Source organism: Temnothorax longispinosus, chromosome 7 (assembly GCF_030848805.1).
Source record: "Temnothorax longispinosus isolate EJ_2023e chromosome 7, Tlon_JGU_v1, whole genome shotgun sequence".
In the NCBI taxonomy this organism is placed as follows: Eukaryota; Metazoa; Arthropoda; class Insecta; order Hymenoptera; family Formicidae; genus Temnothorax; species Temnothorax longispinosus.
In genome coordinates this window covers 20344957-20368306 of record NC_092364.1, presented here as the reverse complement: position 1 = coordinate 20368306, position 23350 = coordinate 20344957, and the positions used below count along the sequence as shown (strand labels likewise).

Genomic DNA, 23350 nt, shown 5'->3' with positions numbered 1-23350 from the left:
TCATTTTCGCGAATGTTAACCGCGCGACTACGGATACTAAAACAATACAACGATAATTTTACCTCGATACTTCAATATTTCAATATTTTTCGATAATTCATATGCACATTTAACATATATTATTCGTTAATCTCTTTAGTTAATTGATTTAAATATCATACTGTTTACATCTCCATATATTTATGAATAGCTATATTTTTAATCATGTAGGCTGAATCATCCTTTAAAGAGCAACATCATCGATGCACTGCTCTATTAAGTGCGAAATATTAATTATAATGCTACATGCTCAATAATAATCATATATAAAATAAGAAAATATCTGAAATTACGATCTCTCGTAATAGACAACGTGAGAAATATTTTTAATGGTGTTCAGTTGACTTTAATAACACAGTGACGTGCGTGTCGGTAAACTTTATCGCTTCGTCGACCGATGCCATTAAAGGTATTTTTCACGTCATGTCAATTACGCACACGAGCAAGAAACTTTCTCTAACGTACGTACCAGTTCTACCTTTTACCATTTCCATATACTTGTCTTCATTATTTTTTTACTCTTGTGTACATTTTTTTCTAAACCGTTCTATTCTCTTTATCAATCAGCTCATGTTGAGAATCGCGATCGCGATCATCGCGGGCGATACGGGATATCCTAAATGACGTACGCCTGGATAATTTTTAATAGCGCGGTAATTCGCGATTTAAAATCGTTGCCGCGGTTAAAACGGACACCCTGGTACCATGCGCTAACGAGATAGAAAGCACAGGTTCCCCTCAAGCACGGGTTACACGTGCAACGATTATAGGTATTACGCGCGTGTACCGATCGTAAAGCGTCTCGTTGGCGGGCGCTGAGGAAGAGGACCGCTTAATTCCGCCTTCGCCTTTAACTCGCGGTGTTGCGGCCCTCCTAAATTACTGTCTGTAACACGACGCTTTTCGATATATTATTTAAATTTTTACGTGGAAACGCTTTTGTCTCTCGCGCGCGCATAATACTCTCCCCGCGCCGATCGAAACGTTTACTCTCGACTTTGAGCGCGATCGATGCCTCCTCTATCGCTCGCGCTGGTGCTCTTTCGCTCGACAAATCGAGATACACGCAACTAGGCAACGTTAAAGCTCGCGCGTCTCGTTCTATTCCGGTGATCTTTGCGTTAACCTTTTGACATTATCGGCTCGACATTACAAGTCGCTGGTGGAGCCTATTACGATTGAATCTTCGTGCCAACATTATTACCGATATAACGATAATAATAACGATATAATGCATCGTCATTCGTACGTAATGAATCAATGATACAAACGTCGGAAATTATATTATTACGATAAATAATGTATTTCATGCGTTTAACGCCAGAATTAACTGGCTGACGTTCACCACCGGGTATCGTGTAAAGCGCACTTTCTTCGAGAATAGAGCCACCTGTTTCGCAACAGGGTAGATTTATAGTCCCTGTCAGTTACGTTCGCAGCGTGTTAAGTACGTCTATAGTCACCTACTTAAACGTGACAGGTCTATGGAAACTTCGCACAGTTCATAACTGGCAGCAACATCCCGGAATTCGATACTTATATGGTCATTATTAACTGACTATCTCTTAATTCTTCGATAGACTATATTTGTCACAGTTGAAAGATCGCGGACTGACCATTCAAAGAAATCACGAAATGACGTCGAATTGATTCCGTTGCGGAAACGACCTCCTATCGTTGATGCTCGTGCAAGATGCGCGATGCTTTACAAGTTCTCGAGCTATTTGCGAGGCCGACCTCGGAAGACCGCGCGCGCGCGTGTCTTTTTTGCTCGGAATATTATAGCGCCGAGACGAGAGGGAGAGAAAGAGAGCGCGCGGCTCTCCTCGAGAGATTGGATCTTTAACCGCTTTACTTTAGCGGCAGCTGCGTCCGGCCGCCGAGATGAACGGGTTCACGTGGTCTGCCAAAGGTGATTTAGTGCCAGTTTGTTGCCGTAACGCCGTTGGTAACACATCGCCCCGTTCGGCGAAGGCGAGGCGGCCCCGGCTGTATTACTCGACTCGTAGACACGAGGATTCGCCGGGCGAGAGAGAGAGAGAGAGCGGGTCGCGTCCGCTGCTAAATTACCTCGTCGGCCCGACGCGGCGCTTTTGTTTATCCTACCGAACGACTCCGATAAGCCGACGTTTAAGGTGCGCGCGGGGAGGATCGCCACGCGGACCGGTCGCACATTAGTTCGCCAACGATCTTGTCGTATCCGCCGCGGTCCAAGTGCCACGTCGGTGGGCGCGATTAGACGCCAATCTCTCTCGCATCGAATAGGAGAAGGATGATTGCGACACGCAGGTGCACCGAGGCACCCTGACATTCGTCGATCTATCGATAGATTATATCACGTTCGGAAAATGGTACTCGCTCCTGTGTATCCTGACATTTTTTTCCATCGATCTATTCTTAATGATATATTTTTTCGATCCATTGGACCGTGAGGGTAGATAAGAAAATGAATGCTTCGCGTAATAAAGTCATACTGGAAGGTACGCATTAACGTTAAAATGATGTTATCGCGCGGGCACATCTTTATGTCGCTCTGCCGAAAACGGCGCGCAAATACGTCCATCCCTGCTATCGCTTAAATTGCACGTAGAAAGTGGTAAAACCTGCCGCCGCACCGCGTGCGTGCGAATCTCGCGTGTGTGCTCTCGTGCGTGAGCACTCCGAGGGAACGGCGCGGCGCGGCGGCCCGTCATCGCGGCTCCAATTCCAAAGTCGGCACCGTCGATCGTCTCGGGCGTCACATCGTCTTCAAGGCCGGCGACCGGGTCGTTCGCGGCGCTCGTTATCACCCCGGAGAAGTAGCACGCCGCGTAGATTTACCGAAGCGCCAGATCTTTATGACTTTTTAAGTGAACGTAAACATTTGCAGGTGCGCGGGCCCCGGCGGGCCCCGACGACGGTGGCGTGCCCCCTTCGCTCCACGAGATTCCGCTTGTGATCGCGCGAGAGGCGGGCGCGTATCGGACGTGTATTCCGCGCTTCAATGTAACCTTCCGCCGTAAAAGGGCCACTTACGGCGATCACAGGCGAGCCGCCTGGCGTAAATTTATCAGCTCGTGCGCCGCATTCGCTCTCGTCCGCGCGTCTCGTTTGACTGCCGTATTCGTTCGGCCGGCTCTTTTGCGTCTCGTAAAACGTCTCCGCGACTATATTACGGCGCCGTCATCTATCGGTGGTCGTGCTCGGAAATGCCCCGGATAAATAATATCGTTCGGAAGCAGGTGATAACAGGAGCGGCGTGTGTGTGGTCGATCTTCAGGAGAACGTCGGAGTACTCTCCGTCTCTCCGGTCTTGTCCGTTTCGTGGACCGTTTGCCAGACAGATAATCGCATGCATATCGCTGAGATGAAAGCGACAAGAGTCACACGAGTCATTCGACTCCACGCATGCAACTCTCGCGCAGCGAGCGAAAAAACGATCTCGACAACGTCGTACACGCTTCCATGAATTATTTAAAGTTCGTCTTCGAAATTCAGTTCACGAAGCGTGAATGTGGGAGAGCGAGTGTGCTCGTAATTACTTCGGCGTGCTCCCATGGACACGATAGTTATCAAATATTAATACGTACTCGTCTGACCTTCATCTATTCGCTATTATACCAGAAGGTTGTTACTGTTTCAACGTTTCTGTTCTAGGAGAAGTGTTATGTATTAATGCTGAACACTTTATCGCTTAATAAAATACGCGGTGTACCGCATTTCCTCGTAAACGCGCAATAATGGAAAATGTCTGACGGAGAAACTAATACCTTAGCGTGAGAATTCACTTTCGAATAAATTATCCGTACGACGTAACGCCAACTTTTACAAAGAAAGCCGCGAATTCCGAAAATGATAATAGACATTCTTTTTTTTCCTTTTCGAATGACGAAGGACGCATCGAACGGAGTTCTTCATCCAATCGATGGTAGCAATGGCGGGAGATAGCGCAAACCGTCTCGTTCCTCTTCTCGTTTCGCGGTTCTCGCAGTAATCGAGAGCCATCGAGATCGTCGATGGACCGCTCCATCGTTTAAATGCTAATACAGGCCTAATTTATCGGCCTATCATTCTGCCAAGCAATCCGGCGTCGACGCTATTTACACGTCGATTCTACGTGGAACTTTCGTAATTGAAAGAAAGCCGCCGACCGGGACCACCGTGTAGCTGCAGCTATAAAACTTTGAATATACGAGGACGGGGAGGTTTTTCGGTAGACACGTCTAGGAGGGCGAACGATCGGGAGACGGACCCCGTGCTAGTCTACCTGAAACGGCTGATAAAGGCGTGCTTACGACCGCGCGCCTTTCACGCGTCATAATAAGGAGGCCGAGCCCGGCGCGCTATTCAGAAATTATTGTCGCTACGAGTCCCGGCGAGTTACAAACAGCTGTGAACGTCCACGAGAATGAAAGCGCATAGATAGAGAAATTTATTAAACGCCCCGAGACCGAGTGTCCTTTCGGAACATTGGGCAGGAATCCGTGGCTTAGTATTTTCGAAATTATAATACGCACTTTACGACGCGATTGATCAGACGCGGTTAATGTAATTTGTAACACGTATAAATAACTGAATGAACATTTAGGAAAGCATAAATTGTACAGAGGAAAAATTAATGGACGACGTAAAATAATTGTTGTCCATTTCAGTGGTACATATATATAAATCTCCCTTTCCATTTCATTTCTCTCGTCTGTATACCTATAGTTAGAAAAGAGAATTGTTTAATTACATAAATTTCTATTGTAAAAAATCGTAAATGCAGTTCTTATTTCAGTTACTTGAATAATTTTATTAAGAGCTTCGTCATTGCATCGCATTTTATCATACGGAGAGTTTTCAGATATCAGATCGAAATTGAATAGTGCATCAGTGAGTTAATCAACCTGTCCGGCTTAGTCATCCTTTGACCGCTACCGCATACGCTCCTACCCTATCTCGGTCAAATTGGTTTTATTTAGTCGAGTAGTTCAGCGCGGACCTCACGGCGGAGGAAGGTGGGAAGGGTTAACGAGAACAAAGTGAGCAAATACGGCGCGTAGCAGTGAAGAATACATCGTTAATAAATAAGAGCCCCTTGGTGGCTACCTACCTACCCAACACCATCGCCAGGAGGCAACTCCGTCTATATGCTAATGCACGGCTTCCGACGTACAACGCGTTTTGCGCTTTCCGTGCTTGATCCGCTTCCGTGCGAAGCTCCGGTATGAGCTTTGTCGAGATCTAGAATTACGAATGGCCTCCGATTCCGTGGGACTTCGAGTCAATGAGCGCCGACCGATACATATATATCGCTTGCCTGCCTCGCGGCGATATCTTATTAGAGCTAGTAGGAAATAGTAATAAATGGAGGATCTAAATGAAGAGGGCCAAACTCTTTCTGTATGTAAAAATCACATTTTGATGTATCGGCAGCATCAGCTCAAAGCGAAAGACTTTTAACGAGATATAAACGATGCGCTTTTAATAATCTGTACAAATCGCATATTCATGTATTCTCAATCAGTTAGTATTTTAATTAGATGCAATTTCAGACAAAATACATGTCGGCGCTGCGTCCGAAGGATGAAAACTTTTCCTCGAATATGAATATTAGGGTGGGTGGCCCGAATATTAGTCCGAGACGTAAAAGTGGCGCTGCTATGTATACCTGACAGTAAAACTCGTACGAGATGATAAAACCTGTGCAAAGAAGCGCGGGTTTTTTTAATGGGGCGAGAATGTCTCCGGTCTCTTAAGGGGGTCACCGTCTTCCCAAATTAGAAGCGTTCCGCGGCGAGCGAAACGCGTTAAAACGGCTGGCCGGGCGATAGATCGGACACTCCAGCGCTAATTGGCTGCGGAATTTTATGTACCACCAAATTAACTCTATGCAAATGTGCGGCTGCTTCCGTCGTTCCTCGACAAGGGCATTCTGGAAATGCACTCTCTCAACCGCGTGCGCGCGCGCGCAAGCAGGCGACCGTGCCCCTCGAGATTTACTCCGCCCTCATTATCCTAATGAAGACGTAACGTTTGAAAAACGAGTCGCGATTTTTGCCGGAAATTGAGTGCGGCGTTATCGTACTTTTCGTCAACTTTGCGACTTTCTGATAACCGAGGATTCTTGTTCGGAAGTGCATTGGAATAACCGCGCACCAGGAGTGCGGAAGGTCGGGAAGATGATACCGGTGTTAACTGGCTACGAGTTATAACCGGACCCCCCCCCCCGCGTAATGCCCGCTTAATATTCAACGCCGGCGGGGGCGACGGATTTACGAGAGCTAATGAATTGGTAGTCCTTCTCTTCTGTCTGCCCCCCATTTCTATCCGCTTCTTTTTCACTGTTTGCCCAACGAACAGTTTGGCGCTCTCTTTAATCTTAAACTAAAAGCTGCTAGTTTATAGTACTTCGCTTACGTTACTACAAGGATCCATAATCGATCTTATTAATATATGAGAATTGATTAGTGATTGACAAAGGTGAAATTTATCACGAAATAGAGTATGCTAAATAGAGAAATATCTCACAATATTAAACCCGATTTACATCTTTACCCGGAAATCATTGGATCCAAGGGCGATTTGAAATTTGTCGAGGGTCCGCGGCAAAAGAAAAAAAAAATTCGATGCCGTCGGGAGGAGGAGCAAAAAGGAGGCAAAGTAGGAGATGCCTCTCGGGCTATAGGATAGCCGAATAAATTTGGATAGCTCCCTGTTTTGGCCTCGAGCCACGGTTACCCGACGTAGACACTCTCGGACGTACGATCGGCTCTTTCGTAACGCGGCGTGCGAGAAGGGAATAGGAGACCCGGCCGAGAAGGGCGGCGAGTGAGGTATACAGGCGAGCCGCTCCTTTACGATGGATTTAATTAAAAAACATAATTTAGCAGGCAGAGGATAACAGGTAGCTCGGCTCCGGTGGGAACTAACGGAGGTTCCGTCACAGTGCGGCGCTGTTCGGCGCCGGCCTGCGGTCACTCATGAATAAGATTATTAATCCCGTCCTTTGCAGAAAACCTCCTCTTTTTCTCCCCTCTTCCGCGCCCGATCGCTTCTCGCGCGTTTCCTAATATTCAGAAAAATTTATCGCGCGTAATTTAATTTGCTAATAATTATTTATGAGCGAACGATACGACAGACAGATAAGACGTATTACTTAATTCTCTTTCATTTGAAATCTCCGGTATTAATAAACGTCTTGCACGCGCGGTGTTACGACGAGAGCGCTGCCGTGGAGATGGTCCCCGAGTTGCAGATAGATTTAAATTCTATCTTACAAGCGTCCTGAAAAAATTAGCGGAGTTTGTTCGAAGTTCTCGAGCTCACGAGATTCGAGCAATCTAGCTGTATATAGTGTATCTCGTTAATGATCGCGGTCGTTGATGCTAGGCGCGATACGCCGCGTCCCTCGTGTAACAAAGTCGCTCGGTAAGTTGATCGCCACTGACGTTCGTCGCTGGGTGGACCTCGGGCGGCTTAGAGACGGGCCGAGTTAAAAATCCATTTGTTGGGGACGCGGTCAGTGTCGCGCGCGAGATTAAAAGAGAAGATACCGACGAGAGCAAGAAAAGCAGCGCCATTTTGTCGAAAGGAGGACCGACGATCTCGCGGCTAGCTTCTCTCCCGTATATATATATAATGGCAGTCGCGTTGCGTGCGAATATACAATTTTGTTCCATCGCTACCGGTCGATCGAGGGGTCCGGGTTCGCGAAGCCGGAGAAACGAGGCGGAAGGAAAACGAGGTGCCAGTCGCCAACGTGAAAAGATTTTTGCAACTATTAGGCGGGAGGAGGGGGGGGGAAGAGAAGCCGCGATTATTATATGTGAGAGCGCGCGTGAACTACACGACCGAAAATTTATCTCTCGCGGTGTTAATCCGCGTCGAATTTACTTTGGCTCAACGTCATATCTTGCGCAGAATGTGCACAATACATATTGCATGACCTACATGGACGCTACGTGGATGTAGTGCTATCATACAATTAACTTTATAAATGCAATGAGGTTGCTCGGATACGCGTCTTGTAACCAATGGGAAAAAGTTTTTATTTCCTTTTTTTTCAACTTACGAACTATCATCGTAACGTGCAATTCTACGTCACGCAACATTGCTGCAAACTAGAAATTTCTGCTACTAGTTAAACTTTGTATTCTTACTACTTCGATATCGCCGTTCGCATTCGTACGAATATACGTACGGTAGTGCGTACTTTTTAACTCGATCATGCGTATTAAATTTTAATTTACACTTAAAGATAACCGCGAAGAACGGAGGAAAAGAAGTATCGGGAAAAAGAGCGAGAGGGAGGGAGGAAGCCGCGAAACGACGTGGGGAAACAACGTAGGAAACGAGTATATCGAAGTCGACGGCCAGTCCGATAACGAGAAAGACGAGCGAGGCAAAGCGAACGTTTTTATAATCGCGGCAATTATCTGCGAGGCCGACGTCGAGCGTATATAACTCTAGCGCGCAACAGCTTCAAGGGGCACCGCTTCTTATCGGGACACTGGGCTGCGTGCCGGCGCGGTTGCATGCGGAGGCTGATAAACAAATAATTAGCATTCGAAGTAACCCGCATTCGTACTATCGCTGGCATCGCTCTCCTCGCCGAGGGAAGGCCTGCCCGCGTAACCCTTCGTTGACGTACGTGCCCAGCGCGCCCGACCCGACGAAGACCTGGCCACGTTCAACGTGCAACGGCATTCCGTGCCGTCCGCTACATTTCGCCCGACTTGTACCTCGGACGAGTAATTAGCGCGGTATGGAAATCGCGTTCAACAATTCGATCCCGCTCGATCTAGGTACATTTCTTTCCCCCGCGGAATGTTTTGCGTGTCCGCGTAAGCGTATCGAGATTGTAAAGAGAATAATGCCAACGAGATCGTTTCAGGCAGAAGTAATAATACCATTTTAAATTATAATCCGATGGTATACACCGTATCTGTAACATGTTACAATTTGCATGGTAATAATAGTTACGTTACTTATTTACGTGCTTTGTGAATAATTTTATCCCATTTTTCACTCGCAGCACGAAATAAATCACCGTACATTATGTGATAAATATGAAATAGATTACATTTTAGGATTAATTCAGGCTCTTTCCTGAAATATCTTAAAATATAAACAAGACTACTCTTAAACGTACTATATACTTGTATCAGGTACCGACTTAAAACAATTTTTCCAGTATTAACAAATATTAATATTCATCTTCACAATGAAGTAAAATAGCGTGTCATATCGTAATAGAGTAAAACATTTTTTACGATCTATAAAAATGGCAAAAGAAACGCGTAGAGAGATGATTCAGTTAAACATACAAAACTAGAAATTAAAATACGCAAAGTTTTTGACGTGGTAAAGTAGTTGGTCAATACCACTCATGGTTGGGGGCTGCTCAATGCAGGTGGATCCAATCAGAAACTCGACCATGCCGGCTCGGCAGGTGCTTGGAGATCGCGGTCAATGGCTCTCGAGAACGACCGACACTTTTTACACCGAAAGCAGAAAAGAGCGCCGACTAATTTTGCGCGGCGCTCCATTATGGTGCCACGAAGCAATCCTTTTTCCACGGTTCCGTCGTTCTTTTAATTGTCTCCGGCTAATTCGACGACAACGATTTGATAGCAGAGATAAATTTTTAAGTCGTTTCTCGAATGACTTGCGTTTTCGTAGAAATAAAAATTTGTAACCGTAAGCAAGAGATATATTTTCTTGTCTTTAGAAAAGAAAACATTTTCTTCTTGCATGTTTAAAGGGAGGGGGGGTTATTCGGATCAACTGGACGGATTCTCGATATCTTTGTTAGCGTGCATGCATAAAGTAGGTACCGATCAACGCGCGTCTCGCCTGATGTGCGAACGAGGGTTCTCTTCGAGCTGAAAGGGGAATGAAAGTTTGACACGGACGTCGGATGCGGTTCGCCACGAAGCTCGACCGGTAGACACCCCACGGTTTGTTGCTTCGCACCCTCGCTGTCGGGTCTTTTACCTCCCTCGCATTCAGCTGTCACGTGGCTCGTGCTCGAACGATCGCCGACGTTTCCGCTTTATTTTCCGCCGTCCGGCGCCGCGTCGCGTCGCATCGGGTGTCGAGTGACCGATCTCGTTAACGATCTCGTGCGGCGGTCGATACTTCCTGGCACGTTCGAGGCCTCGCCGAGCCGCGCCGGTCGGGAAGCAATCGCGCGACGCCTTGGCGCGAATGAGTTCTCGGAAAAAGATCCGAGCCGGCACAGACGGGACGAGGCGAGACAAGCGAGGATTCTTCGTTTTAATTTATGCGCGGCGTAGCTCCAGGCATTATTAGTCCTAGCTGGCTACGAGGGGCGTGACGTCACGCGGCTAAAACAAAGGATCCTACCGGTGCCCATTTCACGTCGGCGGCTCCCTTTTAACCGTGCCGACAGGAGGGTGCGAGGGACCCGGGCCTCGCCGTTGCCGGTGCTGATAGTTCGGTACTCTTTACGCTCCGTCAATTTCGTACTACGCACTTTTTCACCTACGCGATCGTCGCACTTCCGCCAACACGATTGTTCGTTTGACCGAACGATCTCTCGCGATTAATTCCAACTTGAGGCTGACAGCTCAGAAACTATTGATATCTCATTACGAAGAAAGCGCGTATCGCGGTAGACGAAAAGAGGTAGAGGCGGTTAGACAGAAAAGTGATAATAGCCGCGAATCGTGATCGAGACGGTTAACGCGTACGCGCGCAACGCGTCATGGAGGGCGTGTATCCACGCGTAGGGTTCAGCGATGGAGACTGTGGAGGGAGCTGATCGCGAGGGACGTCGTTGTCTCCGCAGGCCACTGTCATATTGTCCCGGCGGATCGATACGTGGCCTGCCTACAACCTGCACTCATCGAGCTTGAAGAGGGCGTGGCTCGTACACCGGCGGAGAGACACTCAACCCCGTTGCGATCTCCACCGCGCTAAACCTTCCGCCTCCCTCTCGACGTAAAAGCGGGAGAGACGATTTCGTCCTTTCAACCCTCCGCGGAAATTCTCCCGTGCCAGTCGTCACCCTCTACGACCTCTGCGTCAACGAGCGCTACCATTCGTCGAGAGCATCGTAACGGGGAGCAATCACACAGCGCGTTCGGAGATTTTGCGGAATAATAACTCTCGGTACCTTTCGACGTCTCGTTCAAATGTCTCGTTAAACTATAGATATCTAGCTCGATTCGCAGCTTTCTCGAGATGTAAATCGTTTTTACAAAAGTATCTACATTTTAACACCTAGTTATTTAACTTATTATTAGTTTAAAGGTAACAGTATTACTAAATCACCCGAAAAGCCTTGAAACGGCTTCGTATACAAGCGCAACCTAAATAACGACCATATACAATAATATGTCATGTTACCGCGAAGAAATATGAGCGGGATATTTGTTGTACGCGTTGATGAATGATCGGGGCAACCGAGCAGGACTCCGAATCTCTTCGAAGGATAGATCGAGCGTGTGGTGCGGCCGCGACTTCTCCGTTTTTCCTTTCTCTTTCCCCTCTCGCGCCCTCTCTTTCTCTGTCTCTCTCACGTCGCTTCCATCCTGAAGGGTGCGCGCGTTCGTTGTCTTTCGCCGGTGTTGCTGGCGCAAGGTTGAATCCACGTGGGGGCGTGTCGCCTCCATGGCGCCGGCTGCTAATGGCCGCGCGGCCCTCCAGACCTTAATTTCCTGCCGCTTCCGCGGACCCTCTCGCTTTTACCTCTCCGCGTCTAAATCCGCTTCGGGACCTCTCCTCTTCAGCCTCCGGCCCTTCAGTAGCCGCCGACGCTCTCCTTGTCCTTTCATCCCCGCGCTACCCCCGCGAGCGATTTGCATGGAGCTGCTTTTGATGAAGTTCGTTATCTAAAGTTTCAGAGTCGGCTTCTGCCGTTCGCTCTAATTTTTAACTCGCACACAAATTGCGTTCCCTCTAATTCCTCGGGCCGCGTGTGCGCGAAAGAAGCACGAGTTCTCGCAAGTTTCTCGGAATTGGAAGGCTCATTGAAATCTGCCGTGGAATCTACACGCAAATTGTGCCGAATTGAATTTGCTCAATTTGCATCGAGAGTTCTCATCATGCTTCTATCACAAATTATAATTCTTATCTCGTTGCCGGTCGCATATTTACGCGATATCTCAAGCGAGTTGATCTTGATCTTCTTCATACTTGTTTCCAAGATCCCAGCATTTTCCCACGTTATTTCGGGTCGCTTAATCATGGTATCATGGAAATCGTACGTCGACCTTGTGCTTGATTCGAGAACAATTTGCATGAAAGCGGCCTAAGGTAGAGCGGTCGGTCTATCCGGGTCTCATTACTTTCAGCGACTAATCTTGGATCTCTTCTAGGATAGGAGCGGCAATTTAGTGTCATTATATGCCCTTAGGGGAAGACTTTCCTCTTTCTCCCTCTTCTTGGGCCTGGGCCCGGACCGGGACTTCTTTTTAGATCGATTTAGACGCGGCGGGGCGATTATGGGCGTCCACCAACCGCCAGATTTCGATATTACGACCCGCGCTAGCACGAAAAAGTATCCTGATAGTCCCGTGAATCGATACGCGCGATACGTAATTCGCTCCAGAGTTGTTATTACCGATTTGCGTAATCGCACCGACGAGATTGCGCCATAACGAGCGTTTCCGACGTTAAAAAATCCCGAAAAGAACTGGTAATGTGCGCGCGCGAGCGAGCGTGTTAGCACATCGTTGTAAAGCGAGATCACGAATGCCCGTAAACATTCGTCGCTTTTAACAAAGAATTTGTCACGTTTATAATCCTTGATATAAATCTAATGCAAAAGCAATATTAGCTCGAATTATACTTATCGCGTCACACGGACAATGCATGTTTTAAAATAAAAAAATAATGAGATATCAATAAGCCTTTTTCTTACACAGTAAAATTATGATCAAAGAGTAAACATAGATTTTTCAATTATGTTACAGGATCATCCGGGACTACGAGGCACACCTCTGGCCATGCTGGCGGCGCAATGCAACAAGCTAAGCAGCAAGAGCCCGCCGCCGCTGGCGGACGCAGCCGTGGGCAAGGGTTTCCACCCCTGGAAGAAGAGTCCGCAGAGCAGCGGCAGCTCGCCACAGCACACCGGCGGGGGAGGCGGCGGCGGAGGTGGAGGAGGCGGCGGGAGCGGTGGGTGCACAACGACGGGAGTGAGCCAGAGACCGACGGCGACGAGCAGCGCCGGCAGCACGACCGGTGGTTACGCCAGGGTGCCGGTGACGTCTTGCGCCTCGACCGCGCCGCAATATGGTAGCGAATTGTATTTCCCCGGAACGGCGAGCGCCCAGCCGGCCGGTGACCCGCATCACCATCAAAGTAGTCTTCTGGGCAAGGTCGAGGGCGCGACCCTGGGCTCGGTGTACGGCAGGCATCCGTACGAATCGTGGCCGTTCAACGCGATGCCAGGCGCAACGCACGGTGGAATTAAAGCGAGCGACGGTTGGTGGGACGTGCACGGCGCCGCGACTGCCGGCGGATGGCTGGACGTGAGCAGCACCGTCGGCGTCGGTGTCCACGCGGCGCAAATGGCCAATTATTCGGCCGACTACTCGACGAGCCTAGCGCTGGCCGGCAATCACTTGCTGACCACAGCGACGACGGCCGGCCACAATCTCCTGCAAGATACGTACAAGTCGATGCTACCGGGCGGGCCGCCCGGATTTGGACTCCATCACCACGCGGCCGCCACGGCCGGCGCCGGCGCCGGTGCCGGAAGCCCTCAGGGCAGCGGCGGCGGTGTCGGCGTCGGGGGCGCCGGCGTTAGCCAAGCGCCCTCGCCGCGCTCGCAGAGACGCTACACCGGGCGCGCCACCTGCGATTGTCCGAATTGTCAAGAAGCCGAGAGACTCGGTCCCGCCGGCGTGCACCTCAGGAAGAAGAACATCCATAGCTGCCACATACCGGGGTGCGGCAAGGTCTACGGGAAAACGTCGCATCTGAAGGCCCACTTACGGTGGCACACTGGTGAGCGACCGTTTGTTTGCAACTGGCTTTTCTGTGGCAAGCGGTTCACACGTTCGGATGAGTTGCAGCGGCACCTTCGAACCCACACCGGCGAAAAGAGATTCGCCTGTCCGGTCTGCAACAAGCGGTTCATGCGCAGCGACCATCTCGCGAAGCACGTCAAGACCCACAGCAGCAGCAGCAGCAGCAGCGGCAGCAAGGGCAAGGGGGGAGCGGGGAGCTCGTCGGCCGAGTCCTGCTCCGACAGCGAGGACAACGGGAGTCAGCAGAGTCCCACTTCCAGCTCGGTGCCGCAGCCGCAGCCGCCGCAGCAGCCGGCTCAGGCCCAGCAGCAGCAGCAACAGCAGCAGCAGCTGGCGGTAGCGGCGGCAGCGGCGGCGGCGGCGGCGGCAGCGGTGGTGGCGGGCCAGGACACCAGCAACACCACCTCCCCCCAGACCACCACCACCACTCTCGGCCATCAGCCGACAACCCCCATGACTCCAATACAGATGACCCCGCCGCCTCTGACCCCACACCATCCCCACCACCCGCATCTCCCGCCTCTAATGCACCATCCTCATCATCACGCAACCTCCGTCCCGGCGGCCCACCACCCGCACGCGGGGATGAGCATGCACTGAGCCCGGTGGGGCCCGGAGCCGGTGCCTGCAGTACCGCTGCCGCAACGGCCCTGGGCTCCCCCCTATCCTACCCCCTCAACCTGAACCTCATGCAGAATCACTCGACCATCAATCCGTCGACTCCCCATCACCACCATCAGCAACACCAGAATCATCACCACCACCATCACCATCATCATCACCCATCGCACCAACAGCAGCACTCGCGGCAAAATAACTCCTACTCTGTGCAACAGAATCCTGGCACGCCGGGGACCGCGCAGACTCCCTCACCCTCGTCCCCCGCGCCTGTACATAGTCTCTAAGCGGTTACGAGCGCACTTCGCGTCCAACAACCGGTCACAATCCACCGCACGTCCGTCCGCCGCGATCATACACGCAGGCACGAATGATACATAACACGTAGACACGAGTACATACACGGAGGTACATACACGAATCTGACTCCCCGTCCTGGTATTCTGACTATACGGAGATGGTCCTCGTAACGCACGCACGCGGATATTTCAGGATTTTTTTATTTGTACATAATATATATATTTATATATATAGGGCGCGAAAGAGAGGGAGAGAAAGAGAGATGATATTATATTAATTAAGCGGTGTAATGATGTGTAAAAAGAAAAGTAACCCGTATAAATATATAAATATAAATATATATATATATAAATATATAAATATATATATAAATATATATATATATACATAAAGCACTGTCGCGTTGTACCATACACCGACAAAACACTTCGCGCCCTGCCCCGACTCTTCTCTTCCGTTCATTTTCGGAAGGCGAGAGACGAAACGAATTAAAGAGAAACGACCGTGGAGTATGGACACGGACAGGTTCCAAACGATTTCATACCACACAGGGCCTTGAACACTGTCTGACGAGAAAGTGATTTTTCTTAGTGAATTAAAAATTTTTTCCAGGCAATTTGTTGATTACGTTTGGAACTTGGACTTGAACGATAACTCATATCAGCCCACCCTTTGGATGTAGTATCGCACTATTATCAATGAATTATTATTAATTATTATTAATTATTAATTATTAATTATTACTATTAACTCTTCTTTATTACTGTATTATTATAAAAATTATAAATTCATTTTAAAGTGAGAAAAAGGAAATAAATAATGCTTTTGTGAATAACGACGACTCTATTCGACTTTCACTCCATTCACGAAGCTCGTCCCTACCGCCCAATTGCCGACTTCCTATTGCAATCTGTGAAAAAACAGTCCGCACTAATTTCTATTAACTCCTGGCTCGACCCCCGCTCTTGCTGCCGCTGTTTATTAAGGTGCAACCTATGCGCGTGTCAACCTGGATTAATTTATCTTCCTCGCCTGCTAAACGTGATTCCTACGCACGAACTGAAAAGTAAGTTCATTCATAATTGCTTTGCGAGTACAACGTCGCGTATCCGCCAATAATGATTTTTAATTTTGACACATATAGATCTAAATATTCGCGATGAAGAGTCATGTAGTCTTGACGCTAGCGAATATTACCCTCAATGTATCAACAGGCCGACAAAGAACGACACTGAGCGGAGAACACGGTGGAGCACGAGCGGGACACGAGCTTCTGGGACGATATTATCGCACGGGCCGTTAAATCCCAGATCCTGCCAACCGTGAAATGTCCCGTCATAACATCGGGCCTCCCCCCATTTTGTCGTGCCACTTTATTTTCCCGCTCCAGGATTTTATTTCGACCTTCGCTCCCCGTTCGCAGATTTCGCCGATCACCGCGGCGTCGGGCATCGCCTCATCGCGAGTGCAAGGGAAATGCGCCCGATACGTGCTTCAGCTTCTCGATCTTATTAGCGAGAATGACTCGGCTCGCCTCTCTCGGGCCTAAACAGTAGAGTAGCCGCGTCACGCGATCATTAAGCTTCTATAAAGTTGATTCTACCGAGCATTCTGGCCGGTCATAATTGATTACAACATGCGCAATATTCTTCAAACAATGACAGCAGAAGCAACAATTCGTGTCAAGAGACAATTGCATGTTTTTAAAACATATAGATACGTTTGCAAATTAATGAAGCAATTATAGAAAAATGATCTTTCATTCTCGGATGCGGCTAGAATAAAGTGTTTACAAAGGCGCCGCGCAAAGTTGGTACAAAAAACTTAACGAACTTCTAATTTAAAGACGGAATTCATTTTTCACCGAAGGTGCGGTGCCGCGGAGCTGCAGATTCGACATGCCCTGACGAAGACACCGCAATAAACAATTTTCAAGCGCGGCGCCGTAAACTGGATCAATATGGCAGAGATTACGAAATAAGATCGTTATGCAAAGCAGTCGGAGAGGGTCGCGCCGGGGTTGCGCCGCAGCAATTCGCGGGGGGTGCGGTTAACGTCTAGCGGCAAGCGTGCAAGCCCGGGGGATGGCTTTTTTCGGTGATTTAACCGAGGAGGGTGAACGTTTGTTATTCAATTTGCAACCCCCTCGGTACCAGCCACTGCTCACCCTCTACCCACAGATCATCGCGCCTTTACGACCATGGCCGTACGCTCCTAATGCAGGAAGCATTCTTCCTCGCTCGAGATATAGCGATTGGTGGGTATTCTATAACGCCGCTTCAACTCTTCCGCACTTACGTAACTACTTTATCCTCCATTCCATTATTTGTTTCACGGAAGCTGACAACAATCGTACGTACATCTGCTGCAACATGCTGTGTTCTGTGCTATACTCAGAATCACTACAGTTATAATTCATTAAATAAAATATGCATTGTGTTCTGTAAAATAAATTTTTAAAAAATTCGAAGAAAATTTATTTTTATTCTGTATCATTATCATAATCTTTTGTTTCCTTTGAAGTATCGTATTACATCTACTGTATTTCTAAACTAACGTAACTATTTATATAATATTAATATGTTTCGATAAAATTTTAATATTTAAGAAGAGAGTAAGTAATCTTCAATAAAATACTTTTTTTTAATATTTAATAGGACTTGGCATATATCATTTTACTCGTGTACTTTCTGTAATTCTTCCAAAAAAAGTAACCACACATCTTTGCGATTACTAATAACCTTTCATCAAAGGATGTTCGTACAAATTACGATTCGAGATACGAATAGAATGATATTTAATTAACTCGAGACACATGTTAACGTATAGTTTTATCGTAATTTTTTTTCGTAACTCGCGCTCGTATTTATGTATGCCGCGTTCGCGCACCAATAAATTAAAGGGAAGGATTTTCCTTCGGGTGTTACCACGTCTGTCCAGTTGCTTGCGAGTGAATAATTAGGCGCGTGCGAGTGTCACGTCCGCGAGACCGTTCTCAAGGCTCGGGGTCATTAGATCCGTCTGTTCTTTCGAACGTGTTGCGATAATAAAGGTCGCGCACCGTCACCAGACAAAGACACCGCTGTGCGATTAATTTCACGGCGGTGCGCCCCATCGCGATACAATTGAAACGAATGGAGCGGCAGGAGCGTTTTATGAAGCCGGCGGAACGACACTTTGCTCGCAAACACCGGATCGCGCTCATCACGATCTATAAATGGATTACGAATGGCAGAGAGATGTACCGCACAATCGGGAGAAGTAAATTGAATACGTTGCACGTATCATTTTGCTAATATTGAAAATAATAATTTAATTAATGTAAAAATAACAATTATGGATATGGAAAAACGACAGGTAAGTAAAACCATGTTTATTTTATTTTATTGTATTTGAATTCAGTAATAAGTGTCTCAAAAGTCAATCGGTTTCTCCGAAAACAAATTAGTGAATGATGGAGAGAGAGCAAAGTACTAAGTAGAGAGATGACGGAAAACTGAATGGCACTTTGAAATTTCACACCGTGATGTCGGCAAAGCTTAGTAAAAAAATACGACAAAGAAGCTCAAAAGACTCGTCGTTTCTCGCCCCTTCGAGGTCTGTTAACAAATCTCATGATCCTAACGATTCGACTTCGGTTGGGGATACCACGGTTAAGATTTCAAAAGCGAAACCGCCTCTTTCTCGACCTCACCGCAGACTGGAGTGTCTAGGGAAAAGCGAGAGGCGCCTTTCGTGCGGTAAAAAAAAAAGTTGACGTATCGCTGGTACATGATTCACGATAAGAACTCATTATACTTTTGTCTTTCATGCAAAATAGAGGAAGTGCTTGCTGAAAAGCTTTATGATAGCACGCATCTCGAAATAATTTTGATTATTTTGATTATCATGTCAAACAATATGCTTCATCTAGATTCGTTACAATATTACTCGTGAAATTTCTTAAGCGTGAACGAGATGGCGAGCGTAACCAACCTGTCGAATGGGCGAACAGATTAATACGCTAATCCGAACCGGTTGTAAAGCCGAGGGAAGACTGCGCAAAGAGGACTAACGAGGCTATGGTTAGACCCACGGTTTATGGACATATGGTTAACACAGTTACATGTAGTTTGCTGGAAAAGCTGAGCGACACACATGCGTGAGGTAGTATACGCAACTTCAAAGGCCGCCGTTTTCAGGCGCACGCAGACGCGCGCGACGTACACGTGCTGGTATAAGAGAAGCACGCGAGTCCTGTTACCAAAGTGCCGCGCACTCGAAAAATCCGGGATCAGAAAGACGGGATCGGGAAACTGAGAAAGCTGGCGTCTGAAAAATCAGTTCGAGCTTGAATAGAGAGTCTCCTTTTAATTTAAAGACCGCCGATTATATTAACGACGCATGCTGTATGAGACGGAGACTGTGATTTATTATCACACAACTGTTTAAAGAATTCGCGCGCGCGCGCGCGTGCGTGAGTGTATAAAATATTAAAGTTCTTATAAATTATTAATGCTACAATATTTCCAGAAATTTTTGTATTTTTATGTACTTTCTTACGAAGTAAAACAGCCTTGCGTCTCTTGCGAATGAAGTAGTATTATCTCGGGAAATCAGACAAATAACGTCATCCGACACGAGCGATCGATGCGCTCTCGTGTTCGACATTGTCGAACAGTCGAGTCTAATGGGCAAACAACACCGAACATTCTGACGCTGTCATAACGAGCGTCGGGCCGACCATCGCATCGCGTCGCGCCGCACCGAATAGAAGCCGGCCGAGAGAGGCAATCCTGTAACGCAAGGCTGATAACATTACCGTCCGATTCGAGTTAATTGCTCGTCGTTAGAGGTCATTAAAGTATCCGGTTGGTTCACGCGACACTCGTCGAGGGGCCTCGGGGACGCCGCGGTATTCCTCTGGGCCGGCTAACGAATCACGTCGCTCCCGCAATCACCTCGTTACGCAAGCTTACCCTAATTGAAGCGAACGGCCGTGGATAATTATCGAGCGCTGTCAATTTCGATATCGAAATTCGTTATTCGTTCGCGATCGGCGCGATCCAGTCAATATACGTGGCGCGTCTCTGCATCACGATTATGATGCGGCTGCTTTTAATCACACGAGGTGGATTTAAGAGCCGGCAACTGCGTGTAATTAAACATCCCGAACGAGCGAGACGCGCTTATATCGCATTTGTCGACATTTGCTTTTCATTAACACGTTGCAGTTACGATTTAAAAAAAAAAAAAAAAAAGCGATAGGATGAAAAGTAACTGCCACTAAGCAGTCGAGATTTGCAATTATAAATGACTTCGTCTCGATAGGATACGCGTCACTTATACCGAGGAAAACGCAATTCAATTTATCAATATTCTTACGTGCTTACATTTTAACGAGAGAAAAAGAAGCCCTCGAATCATCTCCCCGATGATAATTCAAAAGCGCACCGTCGACCTCGTACACGAGGGTTCACGAAAGAGCGGTAGGCACGGTAGCTATAGCGGTTCGTAGCTATCGACCGATAATTTCATGGCACATCGAGTAGGTATGTCGAGAATGGATGGAAATTAGTTGAGATGGCCGTCGAGTTCCCGAGTTAATTGATACGTCCGCGCCCGATGAGGCGGCGGAATCCACACAGCGCCAATCTCCGGCGCACACATCTCGCACCGTACGTACGTATACGTAATGTATACGCGCAACCACGTTGCATTCCGGGTTTGTCCGAGTCCCGCGTGATTTAACGGCTTCGCTTCCTGGCGATCTAGTTAACGCGCGTACCCACACGCGTGCACCACGGAGTATTAGTGCAGTTTGCAGGGTGACGGAGTACGCGTGAAAGACGAACAGACTGGTCCCTCCGCCTCTTTCTTTCTCTGCTTTTCTCTCTCTCTCTCTCTCTCTCTCTCTCTCTCTCTCTCTCTCTCTCTCAATCTCTTTCTCTCGATCTCTTTCTCTCTCGGAACCCCACGGGCCATCGCACAGTGACTAATACCCTTCCGACCGTATTTTTATCTTGCCACGAGCGAGTGGTCGCCCCTCGACAGCAAGAAATCCACCATGACAACGGATGTGCCAAATAGATGGCAACATCTAGAGGGAACGCGCGGTTATCTTCGACGGCGTGTTCGCGAACGGATAGCTTTTTTAGGAGCAGGCTAACGATGTCGATTACGAAGAAATTTTATATTAATCCTTGTAATCTTTTAGAAAGTGAGAGAGTGAGAGAGAAGAGGAGAAAAGAGGGAGGGAGCGACAGAGGGATTGTATCTTCATTATAATTGTAATAATTTTATATATGTTATATAAACATTTCACACATGTTATTCTATAAATAATTAAGTAATTTTATATTGAACAAAATAAAACGTAAGCAGTTTTGTCGCGAAATCCATTATGAATTATGCTAATTGTCGGTGTGATTAAACGTTTCGTTCTCGGAATTTTCACCCTCGCCTTTTACGTTTTACGTTTACAACCCTTTGCCTCGTTACCTCATTGTTGCGAAACTGAACGCGTAAAAAATGTATGAACTAGCTAGCCATGGTATAAAGTATAAACGATACCTTCAAGTAGCGTTGACTAAGTTCCCTTTCTAATTCATTGAGTTGTTGTTATCGATCTTTTACTGAACGATAAAACGAGTCTGTTAGTCTCCTTTTACACATCGATTTATACATCGACTTACAATATTCAAGCATGGAGAAAAATGAGAAATGGAAAAATTGCTAGATCCCTGCTGAGAATCTAAATTTATGCTCGCGGTTGATATACGTCACGATCTTCAGATCAAAGTTATTTCACCAACACATGCCACTGACTGTTGTACGACTGTTGTACGAGGTGTTAATTGGCTTCTCGTGAAACGATCATTTGTCAGATTCGTAAGGCGGACGAAGTCGAGCCGAGCCACAGTTGGTTCCGTCCATGAAACGATTTATGACAGCCGAGTCGGTCATGCGGAGCAGCCGGAAGTCGCGGTACTCTTTGTTCCTTCGTTCCTTCTTATAATACCACCTCGAACTCATTTATCGCATTTACATTCTCCGGCCTGTTCCTCGCCCACTCGTCACGTTCAGATTATTGAATTAGATATACGGCGGAATTGAATTGATTTTCGCCAGTCATCGCACGATTCATGACGGTTCTATATATGCACGCGAGCACACACACGGAAGAACAGGATAGCACGAGAGGAACGGAGGAGAAGAAGGGGTAGAATGACGGGGAAAAGGAGACGTAGTGTCTCGAAGAGAAGAGCCGAAAGAGAATGGATGAGGCGAATAAAGTTCTTCTTGTCGCGATCGTCTGCGATAAATATTTCTCGGCCTCCGCTGTGTGGCCTTCTCCTCTCTTTTCTCATATTTTCTGCTTTGTCAAAGTTACACTTCGAGATCGCGAATCCGAGCAAAGGGTGAATCGTCATTGAAATCAATTTTTACATTTGAAATTGACTCCTTTTCATTGGTAAATTAACAATATTAATATGATAAAATAATGAGTGATAATATTAACGTGATTAGTAAAGATTATTTTATGTCGTCGAATATTTCTAAAAGTTTCTCGCTCGTATAACTATTAATCATTTATATAAACACAAAATAAAGATACAAACGGAGAAGGATACGGTACTTACTACATTTCTCCGGACATATGCTTTCCCGTGATAAAGAACCAAAAAAGTGCGACCCTTCTCGCACGTCTCGTTTGACAATTTCCGGAGGCGACAGCGGACGATAAAACGAATGTCGGTTAAGCGACAGTTACGGTTACGGAAATATGACGTACGACTTTAACACGTCGCTACTCACCGGAGACGCAATTTGGCCGCCGCGAGCTAAACTTAGTCTTTCCAAGCTGACGGAAGCTGAGACGGAGGCTTCCTCGCTCGTTCGATCTCGGGCGACTCGTACAACCGTCCATTTAATGTATCGACCGCCTTTCATCTAAATGCGGTACGGCGCCGATTATTATTATCGAAAGAGTGTGAACGTCCGATGGATTTAATCATCGACACCGCGTGTCATCGGCGCAATTTATAGAGCGTGACGGATTACACCGCGATTCGAGCTAACGACGAGCAGACGACGGTCGCGCGACGCTAATCATGCCGCGGGGACGCGCCATGGATTCTTGGCGTCGAGCCGTGCCGGAATGGAGCACGTGTCTGGCGTCGGATATCGGAAGGGGCCACGGACCCCTTGACCCTGCCCCACCCACCTCTCGGAACCCTTAACGATCGTCGTCATTGAATAAATCTGAAGCGTTATACGTCGCCAGGTCGACCGACGCGCGTCAATCTCGGAGACCTCCTTCGTCGAACAAACGCCCACCGGGAGAGCGGCGATCGATATATCCTGATAGACGGGACGTGCATAACAACGGTTCGATGGACTACGGCACGGAATAAGCACGCGGATAAGGAACCTCAGACGAGAGA

The 23350-nt window shown here is 47.6% G+C and overlaps 2 protein-coding genes across 5 annotated transcripts in view; one reads left to right on the top strand and one right to left on the bottom strand.

Moving 5' to 3' along the window:
* Sp1 (transcription factor Sp8) overlaps window positions 1-15759 on the top strand; it is a 78425-nt gene extending 62666 nt beyond the window's left edge. For both annotated transcript variants that reach the window (XM_071784268.1, XM_071784267.1), the window contains 2 exons: window positions 12945-13983; window positions 14052-15759. In XM_071784268.1, coding sequence (XP_071640369.1) covers window positions 12978-13983; window positions 14052-14911 — 1866 coding nt within the window. In that variant the 5' untranslated portion in view covers window positions 12945-12977 and the 3' untranslated portion in view covers window positions 14912-15759. The remainder of the gene's footprint in view (window positions 1-12944; window positions 13984-14051) is intronic.
* LOC139816639 (uncharacterized) overlaps window positions 1-23350 on the bottom strand; it is a 174068-nt gene that overhangs the window by 101572 nt on the left and 49146 nt on the right. The window lies entirely within an intron of this gene.